At 43.6% G+C, this 24,339-nt stretch overlaps 9 protein-coding genes across 9 annotated transcripts; 6 read left to right on the top strand and 3 right to left on the bottom strand.

Moving 5' to 3' along the window:
* Nucleotides 1–253: 253 nt before the first annotated feature.
* PADG_04914 (uncharacterized protein) lies at nt 254–672 on the top strand (the record flags this gene model as incomplete). Its single annotated transcript, XM_010761890.1, has 2 exons — nt 254–345; nt 522–672. 2 exons carry the CDS (start codon nt 254–256, stop codon nt 670–672), a joined length of 243 nt encoding a protein of 80 aa, XP_010760192.1.
* A 7,096-nt stretch (nt 673–7,768) lies between these two features.
* Nucleotides 7,769–8,725, top strand: PADG_04912 (uncharacterized protein; the record flags this gene model as incomplete). The annotated part of the gene is made up of 4 exons (XM_010761889.1): nt 7,769–7,979; nt 8,170–8,269; nt 8,387–8,432; nt 8,522–8,725. The coding sequence occupies 4 exons, from the start codon at nt 7,769–7,771 to the stop codon at nt 8,723–8,725; spliced, it is 561 nt and encodes a 186-aa protein (XP_010760191.1).
* A 459-nt stretch (nt 8,726–9,184) lies between these two features.
* PADG_04911 (uncharacterized protein) lies at nt 9,185–9,734 on the bottom strand (the record flags this gene model as incomplete). The annotated part of the gene is made up of 2 exons (XM_010762129.1): nt 9,185–9,366; nt 9,527–9,734. 2 exons carry the CDS (start codon nt 9,732–9,734, stop codon nt 9,185–9,187), a joined length of 390 nt encoding a protein of 129 aa, XP_010760431.1.
* A 371-nt stretch (nt 9,735–10,105) lies between these two features.
* Nucleotides 10,106–11,398, top strand: PADG_04910 (YbgI/family dinuclear metal center protein; the record flags this gene model as incomplete). Its single annotated transcript, XM_010761888.1, has 4 exons — nt 10,106–10,239; nt 10,312–10,355; nt 10,424–10,549; nt 10,638–11,398. The coding sequence occupies 4 exons, from the start codon at nt 10,106–10,108 to the stop codon at nt 11,396–11,398; spliced, it is 1,065 nt and encodes a 354-aa protein (XP_010760190.1).
* A 287-nt stretch (nt 11,399–11,685) lies between these two features.
* On the bottom strand, nt 11,686–13,971 carry PADG_04909 (Golgi transport complex subunit COG6; the record flags this gene model as incomplete). Its single annotated transcript, XM_010762128.1, has 2 exons — nt 11,686–13,608; nt 13,672–13,971. 2 exons carry the CDS (start codon nt 13,969–13,971, stop codon nt 11,686–11,688), a joined length of 2,223 nt encoding a protein of 740 aa, XP_010760430.1.
* A 272-nt stretch (nt 13,972–14,243) lies between these two features.
* Nucleotides 14,244–15,131, top strand: PADG_04908 (uncharacterized protein; the record flags this gene model as incomplete). Its single annotated transcript, XM_010761887.1, has 1 exon — nt 14,244–15,131. The coding sequence occupies one exon, from the start codon at nt 14,244–14,246 to the stop codon at nt 15,129–15,131; it is 888 nt and encodes a 295-aa protein (XP_010760189.1).
* A 187-nt stretch (nt 15,132–15,318) lies between these two features.
* PADG_04907 (uncharacterized protein) lies at nt 15,319–15,783 on the bottom strand (the record flags this gene model as incomplete). Its single annotated transcript, XM_010762127.1, has 4 exons — nt 15,319–15,358; nt 15,429–15,527; nt 15,589–15,679; nt 15,750–15,783. The coding sequence occupies 4 exons, from the start codon at nt 15,781–15,783 to the stop codon at nt 15,319–15,321; spliced, it is 264 nt and encodes an 87-aa protein (XP_010760429.1).
* A 719-nt stretch (nt 15,784–16,502) lies between these two features.
* Nucleotides 16,503–18,000, top strand: PADG_04906 (uncharacterized protein; the record flags this gene model as incomplete). The annotated part of the gene is made up of 2 exons (XM_010762126.1): nt 16,503–17,297; nt 17,359–18,000. The coding sequence occupies 2 exons, from the start codon at nt 16,503–16,505 to the stop codon at nt 17,998–18,000; spliced, it is 1,437 nt and encodes a 478-aa protein (XP_010760428.1).
* Nucleotides 18,001–22,864: 4,864 nt separating this feature from the next.
* Nucleotides 22,865–23,907, top strand: PADG_04905 (Ran GTPase-binding protein MOG1; the record flags this gene model as incomplete). The annotated part of the gene is made up of 2 exons (XM_010761886.1): nt 22,865–22,938; nt 23,289–23,907. 2 exons carry the CDS (start codon nt 22,865–22,867, stop codon nt 23,905–23,907), a joined length of 693 nt encoding a protein of 230 aa, XP_010760188.1.
* Nucleotides 23,908–24,339: the final 432 nt, after the last annotated feature.

The following is a 24,339-nucleotide window of genomic DNA, read 5'->3' as shown; positions in this document are numbered from 1 at the left end:
AAGGTACGATTGTGGCGACAGAAAAGATGAGGGAGGTTCTGGACCCCTGAGGAGATAAGATCACGATAAAAAGGGAATGAAAAATGAAAAATGAAACAGTGGAGAGCTCAATGAATTAAGTACCCAGTCACCAAACAATGGATAGGATTGGAAGAAGAGGTTTAAAGAAGGGTATTGGAAGGGTTGGTTAAAGAAGGAAAAGAGAGTTGGGAGAGCAAGGGAAAATTAAAATATAGTGAGAGGAGGGAAAAGAATGAAAGAAGAAGAAGAAGAAGAAGAAGAAGAACAAGAGAAGGAGAAGGAGGAGGAGGAGGAGAAGGAGGAGAAGGGGATTGGTTTGGTTGGGTGAGGGGAGGGGAGTTTGGAGTTGACTTGGTATGTGCTGGAAGTTAGTTTAGTGAGCGTGGGTAGTGCGGGTAGTGAGGGAGAGAGTCGTTAGTAAGTGAATGAGAATTGTTATGTTTGCAGAGTGCTTTTGAGTTCTTGCTGACACTGCTGAAGTGATTAAACAAACTATCTAGAGTCGGACCGAAAACTTTCAAGCCGCTAATTAGAGAGTCGGAGAGTCACCAACCAGAAGTCAGCGCAGATTTTCCGACAGGACAGGGTGAAGACGGGATCCAGAGCCTCATAAGCGTCTGGTCTTCAGACTCGGGCGGCAGATCAATTTAATATTATTATATGGGCCGAGGGTGAGTGAGCGGGTGTTTGCGTGTGCATGTATGTATATGCGTGTGTGCAGTTATGCTGGGTGGCTGGCGATAGGTGGTAAATAGTGCTGCTGCTGCTGTACTAGAGAAGATGGCAGAGCAGGGACCAGGTGGGGTTGTACAACAACTTGGAACAGTCGACCAGATGATGGGGATGGTGATGAGGAGGGGCGTAGGAGATTTGGGATGAAGTGGTGGTGGTCGTCGTCCTGCTGGTTGGGGGGGAGTGGTGATAGTGGTGGGCAACGGCAGGCCACGGGAGGAAGAAGATGAAGACAATTGGTGAAGATGGCTGTTGATCACAACGACGGGCATTGGAAAGCAAACGAAAGAAAAAGGAGAAGAAGAAGAAGAAGAAGAAGAAGGGCGGGGATCAAGGAAAGACAAGGCTATTATTATTCTCTATTTCAATAATAATAGCTTCATGTCGGGTAGTGGTAGTGGTGGTGGTTGTAGTGGTGGTAGCGGTTGTAGCGGTTGTATTGGGGCCGTGTGTTAATTAATAGTGCATCAGTCATCAGTTAAGTAAGGTAGTGAGCGAACAAACTGCTAAAATGAAAATGAAAATTAAAAAAAATAAAAAATAAAAAAATAAAAAATAAAAAAATAAAAAATAAAATAAAAAAAACCACAAGTACGAATAATATTACGAGGATGAGAAATAGAGAAGGGGACCTCTGGGATTAAAGATGCAAAAAGCAGAACGGAATTCAAGCAACCGGGAATTAATCACAACTAATAGCAGCGAGGAAATATTAATTAACAAAGAGGAAATACTCCACATTTTGCTCACGGATTGCTCGGGAACTGTCAATGCTGAGCAGCCGCTACAAATGGAAAAGATGTAGTTAATTATGATAAAATATATAATAACTTAACTAGTTAACGTCAGCCAACTAAGTAATAATTGGAAACAGCCCAGTAGTTAGTTAATAATGCATTAAAAATATGAATAACTAGCCCCAAGTAGCCATGGACAGCTATCCTTCTTCCAGGCCCTCTCCCATATCTTATTTTACGTGCTTGGACTCTGGAGAAATATTCTCCTTCATCTCCAAATCATGGACGTTTTACCTTCCCATATTAACTGTCGTCAAACTCCGAGAACAACAAAATTGATTATCTGGTACATATATAGTTATCTATATAACTAAGGCTCCATCTATTCCTAGTGAACTGTGCCTAACGAGGGGCTCTAAGTCCAACGATAACGACCGAAGGTTGCCCTTCTCATCCGGGCTCGGCTCCACACATGAACAAGAAAGATGGCAAATATTTAGGATAAAGTAAATAAAACTTTGCAAAAATCCTGTTTTCTTTTCTTTTCTTTTCTTTTTCTTTTTATTTTTTCGTTTCCTTCACACCCCCCCCCCCCCCCACTTCTTCAATTCTTTAGGTACCTTGGTTACGCAGGTATGTATGGGCACATTGGTCCGCCCTCTTCACGTAGTTCATGATACCCAAGTAGCTGTAAGACGGGGTAGCTATCAACTGTGCATTATTTGCATTACTTTATGTGAAAAGAGAGGGGGAGAGAGTTATCCGTCTAAACGCCCAGTTTTATTACCTACCTAAGTACACTCAGTTAAATAGTTATACAAGTTCTTTTCTCACTTTTCGCCTCCTTTCTCCCTCCTCCCCGACTGCTGCCGTCAAATTTAAGTGACGTGCACTAGCTAAAAGAGACGGTGGGTCGGATGGGTCCCAATTTGGCGACAAGTAGCGATGCAGATGCCAGGGAGGCAAAAGTGATTTAAGGGATGAGGAAACAGCATATGCAATATTACATACAAATAACTAACCAGGTCAAGTGGATGAAGGATTGGATCGAGAGGTCAGAGTACGAGAGGGTACGAATTTCAAAATAAAATCCAGTACCTCGAGAGAATACACACGGTTTGCGATACGGGTCGTCCAGGGGTCTGTAATTTTGAGTATATTCCAACAACCCCACTCTGTCCAATTGAATATATGATCCTCCTCAAGAAATTCTGCAGATTGCATGCTGTATCACATACCAAGGATCAATGCCCTTCTCTCAACCCCACGACAGGCACCTTGTAGCCATCATTCATTTCCCTTCCCCTGTTTATTTAAAAAAGGAAAGAAAAACATGCAGGAAACTTTCACTTTCCAACGGCACATGAGGAGAGACCACGTTAACGGAAGCCTGATTGACTTCATGCACAGGTGAAACTGCAAAAGGGGAAGAACGGGGAAAATCAGGGTTGGTTAGGGCTGAAGATCGTCCTACATTCGACATCCAACTAAATCTGAGTGTTGATTCATCATGCAGAGATTTTATCGGAGTAAATAAAGTCATGGTGATCATAGATATCAGATCAAGACAGCCGTGGCCAAGGAAAACGCCAGTTTTCCAACCTTTTCCCAAATGAAAAGGGGGGAGAAAGAAAAAAAAATATGCGAATGAAATGAAATAGGTTGGCTGTTTCGAGTGATCGGAGCAGGCAGGGAGTAGGTACGTGCATAACTCTCTCTCTTGGATATTATTTTGCCTTTTAGGTGATAAGATATCGGGAAGATCGACGTTGTTTTTGCCGTAGATATGTGGGTTAACTAACGATTTGCACGCAGTCGAATGCTCACATCTTGAAGTTATGATCCCTGCACCTTTCGTCATCGATCAACCATGTCGCCGTCATCATCATCATATAACAAACGGGCGTACAGTTGAATGTTGGTTTTAAGAAAGTTGAACATGATTTGAAAATTCGACCCGAAAAATCTTGAGCTGGTTTAAACTTTCAGACCATGACCCCCATTAAAACTACATTCACTAGTCATATTTCACAACATGTTCTCTGTATGCTCCTGGTGGTATTGATTTTGATCATATATCTCAGGCCCTTATCCTTATCCTTAAACTAACTCTAATCCTACCCCTTAGTTCTAATCCTAACCAGACCTAACCATAACCAACCCTAACCCTGGTTTCGAGTGTTGGTTGTAGGGCAGAGTTATGTTAGAGTGTGGTTATTTTGAGGGGGAACCAGAGTTGATCAAGGTTTTAAAAAAAAGTGGGCCCAATTTATAAACCAACATTCGCCTGTAATTAGCCCACATCATGACAAAACAACCCCCCTGCCAAACGAAAAATCGAAAAAAAAAAAAAAAAAAAACATCTGGGAAGTAAAATGCCTAGTCAAAAATCTCCCCTGACGCAAAAGCACAACTTTAAAGGAAACAGAAGGGTAAAACACATTCACATTCCACCATAACTAAGCGATACACCCGACAGCGTCATCTTCCTTGTTTCACCGTTTAGATTTACCCCTTTTTCCCACCCCCTCCCCAATTAGAAGTATTGTCCTTCTTCCACTAAAAATACAACCCCGCCTTCTACAAGTTCCAGACCACGCTTCTGACGAAGGCCAGACCGGGCAAACTTTATTTAACTATCCTCGAGGTTCACAGTAGTACACAGAAGCGAGCGATTGTTTGACACTATGTGTCGGGAAAAATTTGTTTACATGATGATTTTCTTGGTGAGGATTGGGAGGAGGAGAAAGTTTGACTATTTACTTAAAACTTTCCCTTTCTCCTGTTGAACCTATAATTAACTGCTTCGTAACTAATAAGTCAATGTCTTGGTAAATAATCATACGGGCAGCCATTGAGTGAACTGAATTGTGGTTGTTGTATGTGATTCTCTTCTTCTCAAGCCACAATTTCCCCGGATTTACTAGGAACTTTAAATATTCTGAAGAAGTTCGAGAAAGTTTATCTCTCATATCTAGAGAAACATTGTGTATGTCTGTCGATTTATTCTAGAAATGTTTCCTTTGACATTTCCTTTCTTCATTCGATTGGTGAGATATTCTCATCACATATACCGGATCCATTCCTTGCCCACGAAGGACGGAGTAGAGCCATGATCAATGAGAAAAAAAAAAAATTTAAAAAAATAAACGATCTAAAATCAAGAGGGGAAAAGAAAATGGGAAATGAAAAGCTCCTACAGGATTCAGTTGGCAACAAAACTTGCTGCGGGATGTGACTTGCTTTAACGAAATGAACTTTGGAAATCGAGGCCGAATTTGCAACGCTTCCACTCACATAACTAGTTATAGTTACCCTTACCTATCGCCTACGGCACACTCCCTTCTATCTCGCTCCAACCAACCTCAACTGCAGAGCCTCATTCTCCCGCCAGGATGCACAGTAAGGAAAATGAAAAGACGGGGATTAAAAAAAGAAAAGTTACTTTTCTACACATTGATAGTTCAATTACGTATATTTTTGCGGAAGTATGTGACAGATCAATTTGTTCTTCTGTCAGGCGCTCACGCTCAACTAGATGGTATCCTCGTTCCATGGAACCGCCCGCCAATAGAAAAAGGGGGATCTTGAGATCATACTGTCATATATTGCATACCTTGGTTCAAGTAGGGTGTGAATGTTTAAATTTTCTCAAAAAGCTAACCTTGATTGATGATAGTGAAAGCAGTCAACCAGGAACACATGCATCCATAGTTTTGGAGGTGTGGAATATTCTTTCTGGGTGGATAGTTAGGCTCGTATATAGGGACTTATAAGAGATAAGTGGTAGAAAGAAAAGTTTTTAACGCATGTGTAATAACATATGATGTCAATGAGAATTTGGAATATTGTGCATACCAGTATATACTGACCATGGGGATCCCGTTGCAATAGATAGTGGAAGCATTACATTTGAAAGGAGAAAGAAAAATGCCTTAGGAGATTAATTCTCCCCAAGTAGGTACATGTGCATCGACAAGTATGTTCTCTATTATAAAGCGTCATTCATATTAATATCATGGCGTCAACCATGGCGTAAACAACTACGTCCTACATACTCTAACTATCAGATGTCATGAGCTAATGCAATCATTGTATAAGTTTGCATGCTTTGCGTGGTTAGATCACAGATCCAAGTGTGAAAATCAATTTTTTTTTTTCGGTGGGTCCCTGGGAGTACTCCGGTCAAGGGTAGCTTGTTGGTGTACTCCAGATAGTTCGCATCGTGCAGTGAGGCAGTGTTCAAGTCGACCCTCTTTAAGTTCCTGGACAAAAACGGCCCTTAGGTCTTGTTCTGTGTATCATACACCAAGCACCATACACTGGAACAAGAAGATTTTGATCATTGGCAAGAATTGGATAGTTAAGTCGGATAACTGGCGAACTGATCATTCCTCCAAGGTTCATCAAAGGAGGGGAAGGACGAGGGATAGCGGCAGTGTGGTTGATGGGCTAAGAGAGGAGGTTGATGATCAATGTTGGCGGGGTGGTGTGGATGGAGGTCTGTGTGTTCAACCAACTAGTTGTAGATTCTGGAAACAGAAAAACAGGGAAATAGTCTGATAGATAGATGGAGTTACTCCTGTTCCCCTGAGTTCCTGTTCAATTACTAGGTTCTCTTTCTTGATTTTTTTTTTTCCATCCTTGCTTGATAGGTGGTGCGGCCTTCCTTGCATTCGCCAAAGGAGGGGTGGGGACGGAAGAAGATAAGGTGAGAAAAAGGTCAGAGGGGTGGAAGCTGGATAATTTGGGCATCTGTCGCTCATTTCCCCGGATCTGTGTGACTGCTTTAGCTGCTTGATTTTGAGACTAACTTCGAGTAGAGTAACATTCTTGGACATCTCCAGAGATGTGAAGGAGGGACGGCAGAAGGGTTCAATTCCCTAAAGCCACTTATTTTCTCTGACCAGCCGTCGGGTGCCTTCACTATTTTTAGAGTTAACAAGTCCTGGACCCTTCCATGCGATAAGGCTTCTTTAAGATTCAGACTGGATTTCCAAACAAGAGCTAATACCAGATTTGGGAGCCAGTAACAATGGTGCAATGTCGCTTCTTTTCTTTGGCGTGACTATCAGTAGAGAAGTACGCCTGTTCAGGAGAAAACGCAAGGCCTCCGTTCTCCGTTCTCCGTACAAAGTGGCGTAAGTTTGTGACTTGCGTAATAACGCCGCCCCCCAGACCAACCCGCAGAAAACTGAAATAGGTAGTTATACCTAAGTAAGGAACAAGGTTCTGAGACCACGTTTTCCTCAGGGGATTTATGTGAATCTAATGAAACGTGGTTGTATTTGCAATCTGGCCCTTCAGAATCATCCTGTGAAATGCAGCTATCCCCAACGAGCAACCACTTAGGTTTTGCCGATTCCTGCGGGGAAAATGGCAATGTGCTTTTTGGAGCCAAGCAGCGCCTTTGGGCGATCATCTGGGGTATTGTTGGCGTGCCAGCCTGAATGTCAATATCGACCCATCAGAAGGGCTAACTGGAATCACGAGCGCGGTTCTCTGGGTCAATCAACGGCTGCCACAGCTATTGCAACCAATCTGCAGCCTGCGTTTACCACTTCATCGCGGGGAAAGATTTGAAGAAATCTTGATGGCCCCAATTCACCTTTACTTTTGGCTTGGCAGATCATATGAGCAAAACGGGATTTTCAACAGGATGGATACTTTGATGTGAACTTGAGTTGGAACGACCTTCCCTTAGTTAGTTGAATGAAGGAAACGCCAAGTTAGCAAGCACATGAAGAATGTGAGATCGTATCCCTAACAATACGAGAAGAAGAACTCCAGGCGGCCCAAAGGACCAACTGAAAATAGATGAAAGTAAACTTGGTGTCTCCCAAATGCGTACCGGAGGTCATCCACGTCGCAACTAGTTGACGAATCACACAAAGTCAAAAGCGCCTCCGCAGTTAAGATGGGAGAGTATTCATCCCATTCAATGACTTATTATCTGTCGAAGATATATGATTGCCTTTGTTGCAGATCAAGGTCGTTTGTGTGTCCATTGAGAATTTGCGATGAGCGGTTTAAGTTCTTATCATGAATATGGGGGAGAAGAAAATCAGTTGGGCGGTTTGGTTGGGCGATTGGTTGGATTGGTTGGATTGGTTCCTGGAACAACAAAGACCCACTCCCGACGGCCTTACGGAGCCTCGACGTTCACAACTTAACTTTCTAACCAGCAGACACTTCGCAAGCCCCAGTTGTATGATCGAGTGTAGTCCAAATGACCCACTGATCTTCACTCTTATCAATATTTACACTTCTCCATAATTATGTTTGCAGCCAGACGTTTCGCCGGCAGAACTGTTCCCCGCGCTGGCCAAGCCGCTGCTCTATTCCACAGCACTCCCCCTTCTTTCGTAAGAGTTGGAGATGAGGTGCCAGACCACATGGTTCTGTTTGAGAACTTACCCAGCAATAAGATCAATTTGGCCAAGGAGCTGACGGGAAAGGGATTGATTATTGGAACCCCTGGGGCGTTTAGTAAGTAAAGTGCCTGTACTTTATTAGTCCCTTTGAAGGAATCGGATATTTTGTCCCATAAGGCACATCAATCGATATAACCAGCTTCACTGGAATTGATATCTGTAGATATTTGAACAAAAGAATATTCATTGTTTTTTTCTTCTATCTGCTTTAGTTTTTCCTTGCGATAGGCTAACAATATTAATAGGCCCCGCATGTTCCGCATCGCACGTTCCTGGCTTCATCAAACACCAGAAGCTGAGGGACGCTGGTAGGGTGTTTGTGGTTTCTGTCAATGATCCATTTGTGTAAGGAACCCTCACTTGTATATGGAGGGAAGCTATCCTCAATCCTTCGACGGCATTAATCCCTCTTTTGGCCATATCGTTCAGGAAAAAACTGACACTTGATTCCTCCGAATATAGAACCGGTGCGTGGTCGCGGATGATTGACCCTCAACAAACGAGCGGTGTATGTGGCGTGTCTCAACCCCATAATGCAATGTGCTTGTTGCATATTCTATTTTTAATGTAGCTGACATACGAACTATCATATTCTAGATCCGATTCCTGGCAGATCCCATGGGAAAGTTTACCAAAGCTCTGGATCTGGGCTTCGATGCTAAGGCGATTTTCGGGAACATTAGGAGCAAGCGGTATGTGCTGGTGATTGAGGATGGTAAGGTTAAGAAGACTTTTATCGAACCTGATAACACGGGTCTTAGTGGTAAGAAATTCCAGGGTCGTCGATTTTTCAGGGGATAGGATTTTTTTGCTAACAAGGCCTTACAATACAATAGTTTCCACGGCGGAGAATGTTTTGGGATAGATGAATGCGGTCCCCGTGAAGGGTATCTGGGCCCGTATTCTGATTACCAATCTCTCACTGCAATGCTAGAATGCCACCTTAAAAGGAATGAGGCTGTTGGTGTATGTATTTGGAATAATACATATTTCATTGGCACCCCTAGCCTATATGCCAGAGTAATTTCTTAAACCTACATAGCATCCCGTTAATCTTTGCCTTGAAGGATATAGAAACAGTATTTCCCAAACGCCGAACCAAGTGTATCCATATAAAAGTAGTGTAAAAGTAAAACAAGAGTACAAGGTGTATCTCAAAGATATTCACAAATCAAATACCTCCACCGCTATCCCGCGTGCGTTGTGCCTCAAACCCCGAATTTTGGATGCAATTCCGCAGTTTGTCCATTCTCCCATTGATCAAGACTGTGCCTTCTGTTCGTTCTCCCATTGTTCCGGCGTATAGCATTTGGGCGTCCAGGCGTGGATAGCTGCGATTTCTGCCTTGAGAACGGAGTTGACGAGCCGATGTCTGGCGAGCATGGTTTTCTTATCGAATTGCCGGGAAACTATGATTGCCTGGAACGCCTGCCCGCAGCCTCCTATGTAAACGGCGGAAACAAAAACGAAATTGTAGTCAGCCTTAAAAGTATCTACGTAAAATGCATTCATGGATGCCGGTAATTATTGTATGACCGTGCTTTGCACGCAAAGCGCGCAAATGCGGGATGGGATTTTGAATTCTGGTGGCACATGGTATACCTGACATATCCTCAATTTCCACATGCTGAGCGTCTAGCTTGGCAATCAGCGTGTCCTTTATAGAAGCGGCAGAGACACCTGATGTGTTTGCCGTATCTGTCATGGAGGTGTTGAGGGCGCTGCGAACGCCAGCTGTGAAGTAGAAAGGTCTGTGCTGACGGATGAGGTTGAAACAGCTTCTGCTGAAATTGGTCGGACGGAGGAACATATAGGAATGGTTGATCTAAATAATAAAGGAAATAAGAAGGAGTGTGGGGATTAGGCTTAGGATGCCAATAATAGGCATCAATTATATATTAATTTGCCGCTTTCCTTCTTGTTATCTTGATCTAATTACTCCGTTTTGACCGCAGGAACTTGATGCCAAAAAATCATTTTGGGAGACTTCACGAAATTGGTCAGCAAATGTCAAGTCGGGTAAACTAGTTATAGAATTGTGGCTGGTGAATTGACTGATGCCGTTGTGGCTGAAGCTTTAGCTACGGGTGGCTTGCGCGGGGAAAATTGATTCACCAAAGGAACTGCAGATCAAATTTAACATCTCAATTCCTTCATCCCTTCCGAGAATACAACTTGTTGATGTATCAACAAGAACTCAACAAGGTCAATGATACGGCCTGCTTTGAGGAACATTTCAACGATGTCAAGCTTCAGTTCATCCTCGTGCTCCCCGTTCACCAGAGCAGTGGTGAACTCGATGAAGAAGCTGTAAGGTCACCCAGCAATAATGCGCCGCTTTGATGTTTTGTGTTATGCCATTGGCTTACACTTCTCATTTGCGGAAGATACCCAGAACAATTAGCCGATAAATCATTTGATAATACTGGCTGTGAGTTAACAAACTGCTGTGGGAACCTGCTGCCATTGACCAGGGTTGCTTACGTCGATTACTCGTAGTGCTCCTGGAATCCCCATTTAATTTCGCGAAGCAGCAGAATAATTCAGTCTTATTGACTATTGACTTGACGAGGGCTGTGGCTGATGAAGCAATTGAGCGTGGGGATTCCATTATCATCGCATATCGTACGTGAACCTCCCTAAAAGAATATCTATGTTGGCAGCCATTCGCTCATGACCTTGGAACACACCTCCGGGTCCCGTTACGGAATAGACCCAATCATCTTCCGGGGTTTCAAGTCCCTGACTTTAAGCGATCCTCAACAAGACTCTCTTCTCCGCCTCGCCCAAAATGGCATAAGCGTCTATAGCCCTCACACAGCCGTAGACTCGGTTCCTGGGGGGATGGCAGATTGGCTCTTAGATATTGTCACAGGCCCTGAAGGGATTTCAGGTGACCAGATCTCACATACTCGGAGCATAATCCATCCCGAAATAAATCCACCTCCTGGGTTTGAGAATGCGGGCATGGGCCGAATAGCCAAGCTTGAGAAACCTGGCCAATTGCAGTCAATCATCAACAGACTTATCTTAAAGTTAGATAAACCTAGCGGTATCCCAGTTGCATTGCCACAGGGAAAGAGGATACATGAAATGACCAACATCCGCACCATAGCTACATGTCCCGGTTCCGGCTCGTCGATCCTGATGAATAATAGGAAACCCGTTGCGGACGTGTTGGTCACGGGTGAGATGAGCCATCATGATGCACTGGCAGCAATTGAGAATAGGGCTGTTGTAATTTCTGTTTTTCATTCGAATTCTGAGCGCGGCTATCTGCGGGCAGTTATGCAACCGAAGTTGGAAGCGGCGCTGCGGGGTGAGTGGGATGCGGTACGTGCGGAAGAAGCTTGCTCGCTGGAGGGGAATGATCGCGATAGGTATTTGAGAGATTGGCTGAGTGATGCAATTTTTACCGTTAGTGTTAGTGAGAGGGATCAGGATCCTTACGAAGTTAGGGCAAAAGAGGATTGATACGCTCCCTTCTGGATTGGGTCGTCAATTTCAACAAAATTTTGGGGTGAGCCGCCAAAATTCAGACCATTGTACCCAGTAGAGCATGCTTTGTTTAAGCCAATGGGGAGCATCTCGAAGGATGCTTTCAACATATTTTGAACATAGGTAAATTTCTAGGATCTAAATGCAATGTGCATCCACAAACGGGAATCGATTATATTTCCAATATCTCTTCAATAGCGAATAACTATATACAGATCATTAAAAAAAAATGAACTTGATACATGTTGGTTACCCGAGCGGAATTAGCTTAATAGCACTCTAATCTCCCCTGTTGTCCTGGGGAATAAGGAGCGCAATCTCCAGTTCTCCACCCGAGCCTCTTCAACTTCTACTATTTCTCCTTTTGAATCCTCACCATCCCCAACCACGGCTTTCCCACTTGCCTCATCCGCCCCCAGTATCATACCCTCAACAAACTCAAAATCAATACAGAAAGACTCCACGGCTTCCTCCGTAACACTCTTCACCAGTGCGGGGCTGTGGATTGCTTTCAGGTTCTCGGTTGCATCGACTAGTGCTGAAGGTAGGAAATCATCAAGTTGCTGGCTAATTGCAGATAAGGCCGCGGGTTGGAATTCGGGCAATGAGGGGATGGTTGCCAGATCTGGAGGGTGTTGCGACGGTATCTCCGGAGGAGCTGTGCCAGGAGAGGGTGGGGAGGAAGAGGGTGGTGGCGGTGTGAATGGTTTTAGCGCAGTGAGAAGGACATGTAGGCCGGATGTGTCCAGGAGGAAGTTATGTTGGATTTCGAGAAGGTTATTTCTTAAGGTTGATAGAGTGCTGGAGATTGGATGTAGATGAGTGACGCAGGCGAACTGATACGGTGATATGACTGCCCGGACTGAGAGGAGGCAATTAACTTGGAAAATAGCCTGTGAAGTTGTGTTGGATAGGTTGCTCAAAGATGTCTTGGCCAGTTCCAAAAACGGGTCTAAGGAGGCTCGGATGATTGGTGTGAAATTATTTTCGCCAGATGCGTTGCTTGTAAGTTCGTGTCCGAAGGAGGAGTCGTAAGCTTTCATTAAAGAGGCAAGGTTATCAAGGGCGTCAGTGAGGAATTGGGGGGTGCTAAGGTCAGTGGGAGGTGTGAGGATTGAAGGTTCAGCTGAAAGCACAGCTATTTGATCCTGCATCAGGGCCTGGAAGTGGTTGAATGAAAATTGCTGTAACGCAGCGATCGATGTCACCAAGCCTGATTCCTGCCCGATAAGCCTCGAAAATGTGTTCTCATAGAAACCTAGAAGATTAAAGATTTTGTACAATGTAACGGGATCCTCATGGCCTTGTAGAACCAGTTCAACCCTCTGACGCAAGGAACGCGCCACCCCATTCAAATCCCGGGTAACAAGGTTAGTCAGTGCTTTCCTCCCATCAAACACCACTTCTTCCCCGTCGACGCGTGACCACGGCTCGCTATTTACGCCAGCTTGAATACCTTTTGCAAGTTCCCCGCCATCCCCAATGAAAAGAGCTTCCAGAGCCTCTCTTTCCGATACGGCAGCTGAATGTACCCATGCTAGCATGTCTCCAACGTAGCGCAAAGGGTCATGTGCAGAAAACTCAATTGGTTTGGCTGCCCTGTCACCATCCTGGCCGGGGCCAACATCTGTAAGCGCAATATGAAAAGAATCCGAAAGGATAAACTCTCTCGCCTCAGCAAAGAAATTGAGGCAGCTGTGAAAGAGGCTAGGTCTTTCCGCCAGTACTCGGAGCGCACGCCTTATCGAACTACTGATTTGGGGATCCTCTAGGTTCAAGGACTTGAACTCCTTCTGTATCCACTTGTAGAGTTTCTGAAATGCCGAATTCAATTTTTTCGAGCTTTGTTCCAATATTTCTAGCCCCAGGTGCTGGTTGTCACTTCCCAGTAACACTTCGCAATCCTTGTGTATCTGTTTCATGCGTGCGAGAGCATTGTAAAACCTATCATCAACCGGTTCTGCAGACGAGGTAAGGGATATAAGTTCATCCTCAGACATAGTAAAATGCTTGCTGAATGCTTCAAGCAACTTATGCTTGGTTTCGACCTCTTGTCGCTGGTTCATCAACGTGGCTGCTTCCTCGAGCACTGGGGCCGTCTCCTGCGTTGCCAGTGCGATGTGCCTGCGCATCTCGTCACACACGTTATTGAGACTGGAGATTACCGTCCCAATTCGCGTCAGTTGCTTCGTAATAGCACAGTTAGCATATCTCCGTATCGCAAATGAGCAGTTTTGTTAACCCTGTACCTCTGCAACCTTGCCGAAATCCTGTACGATTTTGCCATTGCTGTCAATAACTTCCTTTTGCACTTCAAGTCTTAACTGCCTTCTCATCTCCGGCGTATTCTTAACCCCCCTGTCATCTAAAATTTCTAAGGCGTCTCGTATGTCCGAGTCCGCATATGATGTCGAAAGGACACTATTGAGCTTGTTGGAGAGTGCCGTAGAACGGGGAATAATAGCATCGGTTGGGGATAACGGAGACTCCAGCCCACCGTTAGATCCGGGATTTGTTGTCCCTGAGGACTTGGATAAATAGTTCGACATATCTACGACTAAGGGGTTTTGATATGGTTCTACTCGCCGCCGTTGAACATTTGTCGGTCAATATCTTGTGTTCATATGCCCTCCGGGTTAAAGTTGTTCCGATGAACTCTCCGAAAACGAAGAAATCACAACAAGGATTCATGAAACATGACAACACAGTCTTCTTCCGTCAGCCATTCGGAGCTTACCATTAAGCATTTGTGTCTAAAAAAGTCCTTGTATATTTTATGCACTTGATATTGCATCAGGAAGTTTGCTCTGACAAGACGGCAATGGATGCTACATCACCAATGGATACACCTCTCATATCTCCGTCTAAAGCACGGCAAGCCGCATCCCTAGCGAAGGACTGGGCATACATCAACAGTTGGCTTAACCGGAAATATTCGCCGAATCCTGTGCCACACTTTGAACGAAACGAAGATACCCTTAAGACTTTACTCGCACTTGCAGTGGCTAATGATGCTGGAGATGACGAAGAGGCTCTCCTTCATGCAGCGCGAGAAGAAACAATTCGCAATCTCTTATCCCAAGAAGAAGCCAACCCAGATTCCCAAACAGAACTCCTCGATATTATAGAGTCAAGTCTGGATGATAAGGGGGCTAAAGTTTTAGACGAGCTCGCTGAAACCGCAGTGTTGCTGGGGACGTTTACAACTGATATTGGAGAACTTAACCATCGGATTGTGGACCTTACAAGGGAGGAATTTGATGTTGCTGAGCAAGTGCGCAAAATAGAACTGTTACAGTCCTACCTTGGGAAGGAACTTCAGGCTCTTCGTGCACAGATGGAAGAGCTGAAGAACGAGCAGAGATATGAGACTCCTGCAGATTTGCCTTCCCAGACGGCTGATTGGATGAGGGGAACGAAGCTACTTAGCGCAAAGGTTGAGGAATACCGGGACAGAATTTCAACTTTTGAAAAGATTGGAAGAGACAAAGGACTACGAATCGAGGATATTATGGTCGAGGAAGAAAGTGCGGTTAGGTTGAGAGAGAAGGTAAAGACGCTGGAAGGCAAAGTGAAAATGTTTCATGGGTTACCACCTAATGTCCAGGAAGCGAACAAGGAACTAGAACGAGTTGAGGAAGACTACCTAAACCTTGTCCGCAGAAGAGATACTATGTTCGAGAATTTGGCGGATCACGAGAGGGTTTAGTACTACCGATCAAAGGCCATCGACTACTGTTACACGGGAAAAATATAACGCAAAAGATGTTTCAACAGCAATCTCGTTTTCAATTTGTCATTCCTTTGTATACAAACATTATCATATATACAGGTCGTGAAAGAGAAGCCAATTCAATTTTCATCGACAACGAACATCATCCCGAATTAGCGACTGCTTATTTGTCCATACCCAAAGCGCCCTTCACTTTGTCGCCACTATAAACGAGACTGATTAGCATGGTCTTTACAGGGGTCAGGAAGGTCATCGTGTTTCGGTGGGCCTTACATAGATTCGGTAGCTCCGCCTCGTTGGTAATCTGAGGCCCGTTGAGTTTTGTCAAAGACATCTTGGCCGGCGCTCTTATCATGATCGGGTTGCACTCCTCTGCAATGATTGTAAGCATACGACAACAACGTCAAGGTGGAATGGGGTTCTGGAAACTGACCGGGCAATGCGATCGCCCGTGTCGGTGAAAGCCTCCTTAACTTTCTGCTGAGTTGACTTGGTTGAATCGGGAGTGATCTCCTCCTTGGCCTCTGATGTACACACGTCAGCCTTGAACTGTACGGGAAGAATGGCTATGTCATTTGATTAATGGCAACGTACTGGTTGAGAAATCTTTGCGTCCTGCGTCAGACATGATTGCGGCGTTTGAAAGTGTTGCTTGATTTGAAAAGAGTTATAAATAGTTTGTTATAAGATTGGATCGTTTGTGTAGATTGGAAGTGTGTTGGTTAGATGGAAAAGATAGAACAATCTCTGAGAGATTTTACTCCTCTTTATGTAACATTTCAAAGCCTACGGTTATGGGCCCTCAACCGGCGGCATGACGTTACCTTAACATGATGTCAGGAGGCGCAAACAGGGCTTCATGTTTAAGCTTCTGTGAGATCCCAGGTTCACCTTGTACTAAGATCCTTGATTGCTACTACGCGCGGCGTTGTTCTTTCAAGATTTCGGTTAGTTTTCAGGAGACCGTGACGAAATCGAAGCTGTCCTGTTATTGGTGATGTCACAATGACGAGTTTTAACGGGCAGAGTAGGTTACCTTTTCGGAATATCAATATTCCGTAGGAATGACGCTCAAGTCCCATTTGATGAAGGCAATATGAAGGCGGTGAAGTTGGGCATCTTCATCATCTGCAAGTGACACCTCATTCAACTCGAGTCATCACCATCTAATTTTCATCTCATTCTTTTCCCAACATTTCAGCTACGATCATGATTCATCACAGTGCCGTGTTAAAATGCTCTATCAGCTTCCTTTGCTTCTGAACCATTTTGGAGCTTCTCGATTTACTTACATCATACGCATTTGTCTTTAATAAATTGCTCTTCTTGTTTTAAAACCACGAGTTCATGTCGAGTTCGGAGGCCGCATCAACGTGGGATTTTACTCCTGTCATCAACCTTATTTACTCGTTTTCCAATAACAGCCAGCCCACGTCCCTGACAGAGCAAGCTACAATTGCTCCGTCATTATCCTTCCCCGACCACAATACTGGACGAGATGGATGTCAACCGCTCGGGGATTTTGGACCCCTTTGGGATTTACTATCTGGGGGTCGGCCTCCGGATGCTAACAATGCCACTGATAATATTCAACTAGCTTCTCAGAGTGCTAATCTGAGTCAGGAAAAATACCATCTCCGTCCACATGATGCTAGCGAACAAGAGGTGCTAGCTGGAGCGACTGGGAACACAACTGACACGCCAAAAGTCCGAATTCTACTGCAAAAGAGAGTAGTAGAAAACATCAAAAAGAAGCCCCGCATCCGGCCCTCTATTTTCCCACTTACTAAAGTTGACGATGATGACAAAATTCCTCCTGGACCTAATCTGCGCCCCGCTATTCCTCTCTCGATACTACGGAACCCTAATCCAGCTGTTCTTAACGAAGCCATCTCAACCCCGCTTCCCCCGACAACCCCGCCGTGTTACAACAAATTATCTAGTCCCAAGTCTGGCAGGTGCATCATTGAACCTATTCTAGAAGGGACCCCTGCTGAGAAAAGACTCGATTTGATTTCTATGCTCAGCACTCGTTTTCCAAAAGAACGGAATTACCTGCTTAAGCTTCAGGTTTCTAACCTGACGGTTTACGAACCTAATCTTCATCCAGCAGGGGTTCATGTTTTCGTTGACATGTCAAATGTAAAGTCTAGCTCTGAAAACCTCTTTGGTGATTTCTTACTAACCCTGCATATTAAACTAGATTTCGGTTGGATTCCATGACTGCATCAAACTAGCTCGAGATGTTCCTACTTCCAGTCGTATTCCTCGCATTCCATTGTCTTTCCACAACTTCTCTATCATCCTGGAAAGAGGCCGATCGACGAGCAAAAGGGTCTTGGTCGGTTCTGACCGGTTTGCAGCGGTTGACGAAGCTGAAGCAATTGGTTACGAGATTAATATCCTTGAACGAGTCCAAAAAGCGAAAGATTTCTCACGCAAAAAGTCCTCAGGTGGAAATGGGAATGCTCGAAACAATGGCACAAGGAGCATCGCACAAGGGCAGTCCAGTGGCTCTGAAACGAACGCTGGACCCCGTCAAGAGCGATGGGTGGAACAGGGAGTAGACGAAATTCTACACCTGAAAATCCTGGAGAGCATAGTCGATTCCGAGGCGCCCTCTACCATGGTACTCGCAACGGGTGATGCAGCGGAAGCTGAATACTCAGACGGGTTTTTGAAGATGGTAGGGCGTGCGCTGCAGAAGGGATGGGGTGTCGAACTTGTGAGCTTCAGCACCACCATTAGTCGCGCATACAAGCGGAAGGAATTCCGTTCCCAATGGGGTGCACAATTTAGAGTCATCCGGCTAGATGAATATGTTGAGCACCTCCTGGATGCGTGATTATATCCCTGTGCTATGACCGAGTGTATTTGTTACCTGACGACTGCTTTTGCATTCTATGTGAGATTCCCGCCTTTTCCATCTGGGCATTTGTGCTTCATTGTGGTGTTCTGGAGGATGGCGATGTGACTGTTAAGACCATATTGTGGGCGGTCCTGTCGAAACCTTAATTGCTATTCTGTTCGAAGTATGACGGGAGCAAAAACTTATATGGCTGTTAACATCACTCTTAGATGATTTTCCGCGCTTAGGCACTACTGGAGGCCCAAAATTGGAAGATCTAAGGCTGCAGCTAGTTGGTTTGGCATCTGCACTGGTTAACCATATCCCGCAAAACAAACCTACCTTGACTTGAACAATTCCTATCACAAGCTCATCTAGTCCCGGTCCGTTGTTGCATAGTTTGGAGTTTATACATGCTTGAGTTCCTAGCAATCCTTAAATGAACAACATTTAGTGACATGACAGTAATTTTGTGGTGATGCTCATTGTAGAAAATATTTACTACAAGTGCCACCGCTTTATCCTGATATTTAGAATAAAAAAAAAGATAATAAAGTGATAACTATTTGAGTTTGGTGATTAATAATGTATGAAATGCTTCATCAACATGATTCTGTGGAGAAGAAATAATAAAATCACTAATTTGTTCAACTCAGTTATACTATTATTGTTTACTCCTCTTAATGAAGAGATTGAACTGCTGTTAGTAAACAATCAAGCAGGAATTAACGTAGTCCGACACCTAACCGATCACGACACCTAACCGATCAAATTTTCGTCCCAATCACCCACTCTATTAAATCATTCAATATGACAGCCACACCTAGCAAAGAACCATTTAATCAAGAAGCCAGGCTCTTATTAGCTATTAAAGATTATGAAACTAAGCAAATTTCATCTATTCGCGTTGCTGCTAAGACGTACGAGCTTCCTTATACTACGCTTTACGATAGACTACGCGGTGGAACCACGTACACGAATGCTCAACTAAAAAATCGAAAGCTGACCTCTACTGAAGAGGAATCTCTAGTTCAATGGATACTCTCTATGGATGAGAGAGGACAGCCTCCCCGGATCGCGACCGTACGAGAAATGGCTAATCTACTACTTGAGGCGCGAGAATCCACTACTACAACTACCGTGGGAGGAAGATGGGTAGAAAGATTTTATACAACGGCATTCTGAACTAAAGACGAAGTTCTCACGCAAGTACGACTATCAGCGAGCTCAATGCGAGGATTCAAAGATCATATACGAATGGTTTACCCTGATGGATCGTACGATAAAGAAGTATGGAATTACTTCAGAGGATATCTATAACTTTGATGAGATTGGCTTTACAATGGGGGTTATTTCAACATCCTGGGTGGTTACTAGAGCTGAGAGAGCTGGCAGGCCATCTCTTTTACAGCCAGGGAATAGAGAATGGGCAACTGTGATCGAGGCAGTTAACGCTACGGGCTGGGCTCTACCTCCTATGATTATCTTTAAGGGCAAGCTTCATCAAGCCTCCTGGTACAAGCAGCTGCCAAAGGATTGGACAATTGGCGTTAGTGAGAAGGGATGGACCACGGACGCTCTTAGCCTTGATTGGCTGCGGAAGGTCTTTAACGGAGCTACTAAAGCTTGTACGAAGGGCAGATATAGACTGCTTGTGTTGGATGGGCATGGCAGTCATGCCACGGCCAGATTTGATAAATTCTGTCTGGATCACGGCATTATATCATTATATATGCCTCCACACTCCTCTCATTTATTACAGCCACTAGATGTGAGCTGCTTTTCACCATTAAAGAGAGCGTATGGCAAGAGGGTGGAACAAAGCGTGAGACTAGGAATCAGTTATATTGACAAGGAGGACTTTCTAGCCAGCTATACAACAGCTAGACAGGAGGCTATGAAGGATATAACTATAAAGAACGGATTCAAAGCCACAGGCCTAGTGCCATACAATCCAGATGAGGTTCTTACTCGCCTACATACTCAATTTCATACTCCTACCCCCCCGGGTCAGCTCACGGATCTCACGGATCTCAATCCTCCTGGACCCCCAAGACCCCTCGCAATGTGACTCAGTTGGAGCGGCAGAGCAGCAGAATCAAACGCCGTACGGAAATTCTCTCTAGTCCTACAAATCAGGCTCTTGATCAACTAGTGAAGGGATGTCATACGGCCATGCATAATGTTGCTTTACTGACCAAGGAAGTCATGGAGCTGAGAGCTGCCAATGCTAAGCAGAAGCGTAAGAGAGAGAAATCACGTTTCTATATAGCTAAGGAAGGAATCCTTACGGCTCAAGAAGCTCTAGCTAGGATGGCTAAGCCTCTGGAGCCTCCTGAACGTACGGAGGTTTGGATGGAGGATCCAAATCCGGAAGGTAGAAAGCGAAGACCTCCCACCTGCAGCAAGTGTAATACACCCGGACACACTATTAGGCAGTGCCAACAGACCTAAGGATCTAATCTATATAATTTCTATATAAAATCTCTCGTGGTTGTTGCTCAATTTAAAAAATTGTCAAATAAGGATGAAAATTTGATCGGTTAGGTGTCGTGATCGGTTAGGTGTCGGACTACGTTAGCTAAAAATAGAAGAAGTGACCAACCTCTTCATTTAATCATGCCGCTGCGCAACCCACACCTCGTGTGGGTGCGCCACACCAAAATGATAAAAACACTGAAATGATAAAAATCTTGCAATTTCATCATCTTCATCATCTTCATCAATTAATAACTCACCACAATGTCAAATAAGGATAAAAATACCAAAGACTATATTCAAAAAGCTGTCGCTTACCACCAAAAAAACCCAAATTCCAAAATACTACCTCTGTCATGAGAATTTGAGGTTCCTTATCAACATCTCCAAGCGCATATCAATGGAAGGAATCTGAATACTGCAAAGATTCCAGTTAACAAGAGATTAAATGAGAGTCAGAAGGATGCAATTAAATGATGGGTCAAGCTGCTTGATGAAAAGAATTGTCCTCTCATAACTGAACACATTGAAGATTTTGCAAATTCAATGCTCAGATGTTAGCATATAGATTCTACTACCTCTCCTTCAAAAGTCAGCAAGATGTGGACTTATAGGTTCATTGAACACCTATCTTAGTATAAGAGTGTGAAACAGAAGCCAATGGATTCAAAGAGAGTAGCAGTTGAAGATATTGAATATATCAATATATGATTTGAATATCTTCAGATTCTATTTGAGCAGTATCAATTTCAGACCTGTGACACATACAATATTGATGAGATTGAATTTCAAGAAGGACAAGAATGTGGAGAATGGGTTATAACTGCTTTTAAAGAAGCTAATTCCATCATTTCTTTATCCTTTTCAAGAGGTTTGATTACAGTTATTGAATGTGTATTCATAGATAATCATATCATTCTATTATTAATAATCTTAGCCTCCAAAACACACTTGAAGGATTGATATACACAGAAAGATTTGTTCAGTAATTATAGAATTACTATATCAGATACTGGATTTACAAGTGATGAGATTGGATTTGAATAGCTCAAACATTTCAATACTGCTATAGAAAAGAGATAGAAAGGAAGTCATCAATTGCTTTTAATGAATAATTATGAATCTTATATCACTGAGAAGTTCATATAATATGCAGATCTTCATAAAATAATTCTATATGAATTTTCATCACATGCTACTCATTTGCTACAACCTCTAAATAGTCTACCATTTCAGCAATATAAGCATTACCATTTAAAAGTAGTCAACTATGCTGCACGCCATGGTCTTGTTAAGTATGAAAAATGGCAGTTCCTACAAGACCTTTCAGCTATGTGAAAGCAGACCTTTAAACCTGATACAATAGCTGCAGAATGGGCTCAACATGGCATATATTCATGGAATTCTGACTGAGTTCTTGACACTCTTAAGCAGCAAATCTCATCACCTCCTCTACTGCAGATTTATGAAGATGAGAATGATTCAGATCACATACTTATCTCTTCCTCTCAGCTATCCTCACCAAAGACAATTCAAAAGCTGAAACACCATGTTAATATTGCAGAAAACACCATACAAAGTATTAGAGATACTCTTAATTTGAAATCACCCACCTTGACATGTTGTTTGAACAAGATATTCAAAGTAAGTCTAATCAATATAGAACTTAATGAGCAACAGATCACTGAATTAGAGAACTTTCTCAATGTCAGTAAACACTGCAGAGCTAAAACAACCCATCACCAGGTTCAAGTAGGGGGAGTCCTCACTATTAAAGATGCCAATAGAAAAATCAAACAGTGTAAGGATAATGAAGCTGAAAAAGAGCAGAATAAGAAGTGACAAAGGCTTGGAGTTGGTCTCATGAAAATTGACAATAACCCACTCACACTACTGACAGAAGAGGAATTAAATCAATTTAGAGATGGCACACATACTGAGAATGATGTAGATAATCTTTTTATTATAGATTAGCTACTGGTTGTTGATATAGAGTGCAATAATGAGGATGTGATTCAAGATTTTTATCATTTCGGTGTTTTTATCATTTTGGTGTGGCGCACCCACACGAGGTGTGGGTTGCGCAGCGGCACGATTACTCGTTTTCTGGATAAATCCGTTTTTCAGTCTTAAATAAACCCCTGGATACTCTCCATTCTCTCGTCCTAGGTTTAAGTTTGTCGTTTCCCGCCTATGATAGTTAAATTGCCCTTCTCATTCATATTTCTCAATCTTCTCCACATCAGATTATTGGTCAAAATCAACAGACCAAGCAAAGCAAGTTACAATTACATGTCCATAGATTTACGTTAAATACCTCTCCCCATACCATATCTCGGACCAAACAAATCGAAGCTCAAACCGTTCCCCCAAGAGAGTCGTCATGGAATTTAGAAATATTGAGCTATTTGGGGGAGCCATCGCTATAGATTTGCCCGAGGACTTCTTGGATGTAAGGTAAGAGAGGTAAAGAGAAATGAGTCTGACACCTGATCCCTGTGACTCTTTTTCAAGTCTGTATTATCCCTTGGTCCTCATTTCGTTTTCTTTCTCTTTCTTCCTTTTTTATTTTTATTTGTTTTTTGGTACATATATTCATGTATTCCTTGATTACATGGAGCTCTGACTTGCATGAAGAGTGATGTGTTTACATTCCAGCCATGATCAGAATCTTCCACTCTGCTTTGCTATACTTGACTGCAACTTGGCCTCCGCATCTGTTTATCTTGAGCATGATGGATGTGTCTTCAACGATACCGGCAGCCAAAACCAGAGAAAATAATAATTAATAACCAAAATCATTATAGCGACATAAGGCAGGTCCCGGATAACCAAGAAGTTTTCATGTCCCAAGACACACAAACAAGCATCATCATCGAAATAGTCGAACGTCTGGAGCCCGAAAAGCTCCAACTACAACCAAACGATAACTCAAAGACCAATCCTGACCAAGAAGAAGTAGCCCAAGACATGCAGGCTGTGAAAGCCCACATCCATGAAATCTGCGAAGTTAGTGGAGACAGCTACGAACTCATCTCCAGTACAGGACCAATTGAAGTGCTTAAGTTACCCAATACGCCAGCTTACATGGCTCAGGCACGCATTTTATGTTCTGTCAAAAGGCGAGGTGGGGAGCCGGCATCAGTATCAGCAGCAGCAAGAAGAGTTGCCGTGTCTGAAGGAATAGAAATAGACGAGGAAATAACCACACAGCCAGAAACAGCGACGTTGACATGCCATTTGCTCCTGATCCGTTTAAAGGAAGAAGAGACAGACATCATAGCTTATGTCGTGATGCCGCATAAGGAGCTTGAGAGAGATGGTGGTCCGGTCGATGCGAAAGCTGATGAGATAGCGAGCGCGATACTGACAAGGTTGTCGGCGTCGTTTGACGTAATGGATTATTCACTTTTTGCGGGACGGTAGACTATAGGTTGAAGAGAGAGGCCCACAAAGTTTTGGGGATGACAGGAAGTTTTTTTTTCTTCTCATGGTGGAGTGCGGGGGCTGCGTTGATAGGGGAGGCTAAGGAGAGCAGAGGGACTATATAAAAAGATACGAATGAAAAGTTGAACTCCAGCTGCTGGGGTTCTTTCGCTTAGGTTTCATCTGTGGATTCACTGTTTCTTGGTCTGTCTGCATGAGAGGGATGGTGATACTCGTCGCAGGTTCTGGATTTGAAAGGATTTATTTACCTATAGAATTCCCACGGACAACACAGTTTCAGGCAACAGGTATGACATTTCCCCTTGTCGGTATCTGAATTCACATGGCAGGAAATTCTATGATGGAGCAAAAAATAGATTTACACAGCCGCATGGTCATTCTGCCGCTATACTTGTAGTAAATATAATATTC

This window comes from Paracoccidioides brasiliensis (assembly GCF_000150735.1).
Source record: "Paracoccidioides brasiliensis Pb18 unplaced genomic scaffold supercont2.5, whole genome shotgun sequence".
Lineage (NCBI taxonomy): Eukaryota > Fungi > Ascomycota > Eurotiomycetes > Onygenales > Ajellomycetaceae > Paracoccidioides > Paracoccidioides brasiliensis.
Note: the sequence above shows the minus strand (reverse complement) of the source record. Positions and strands in the feature narration are given on the sequence as shown.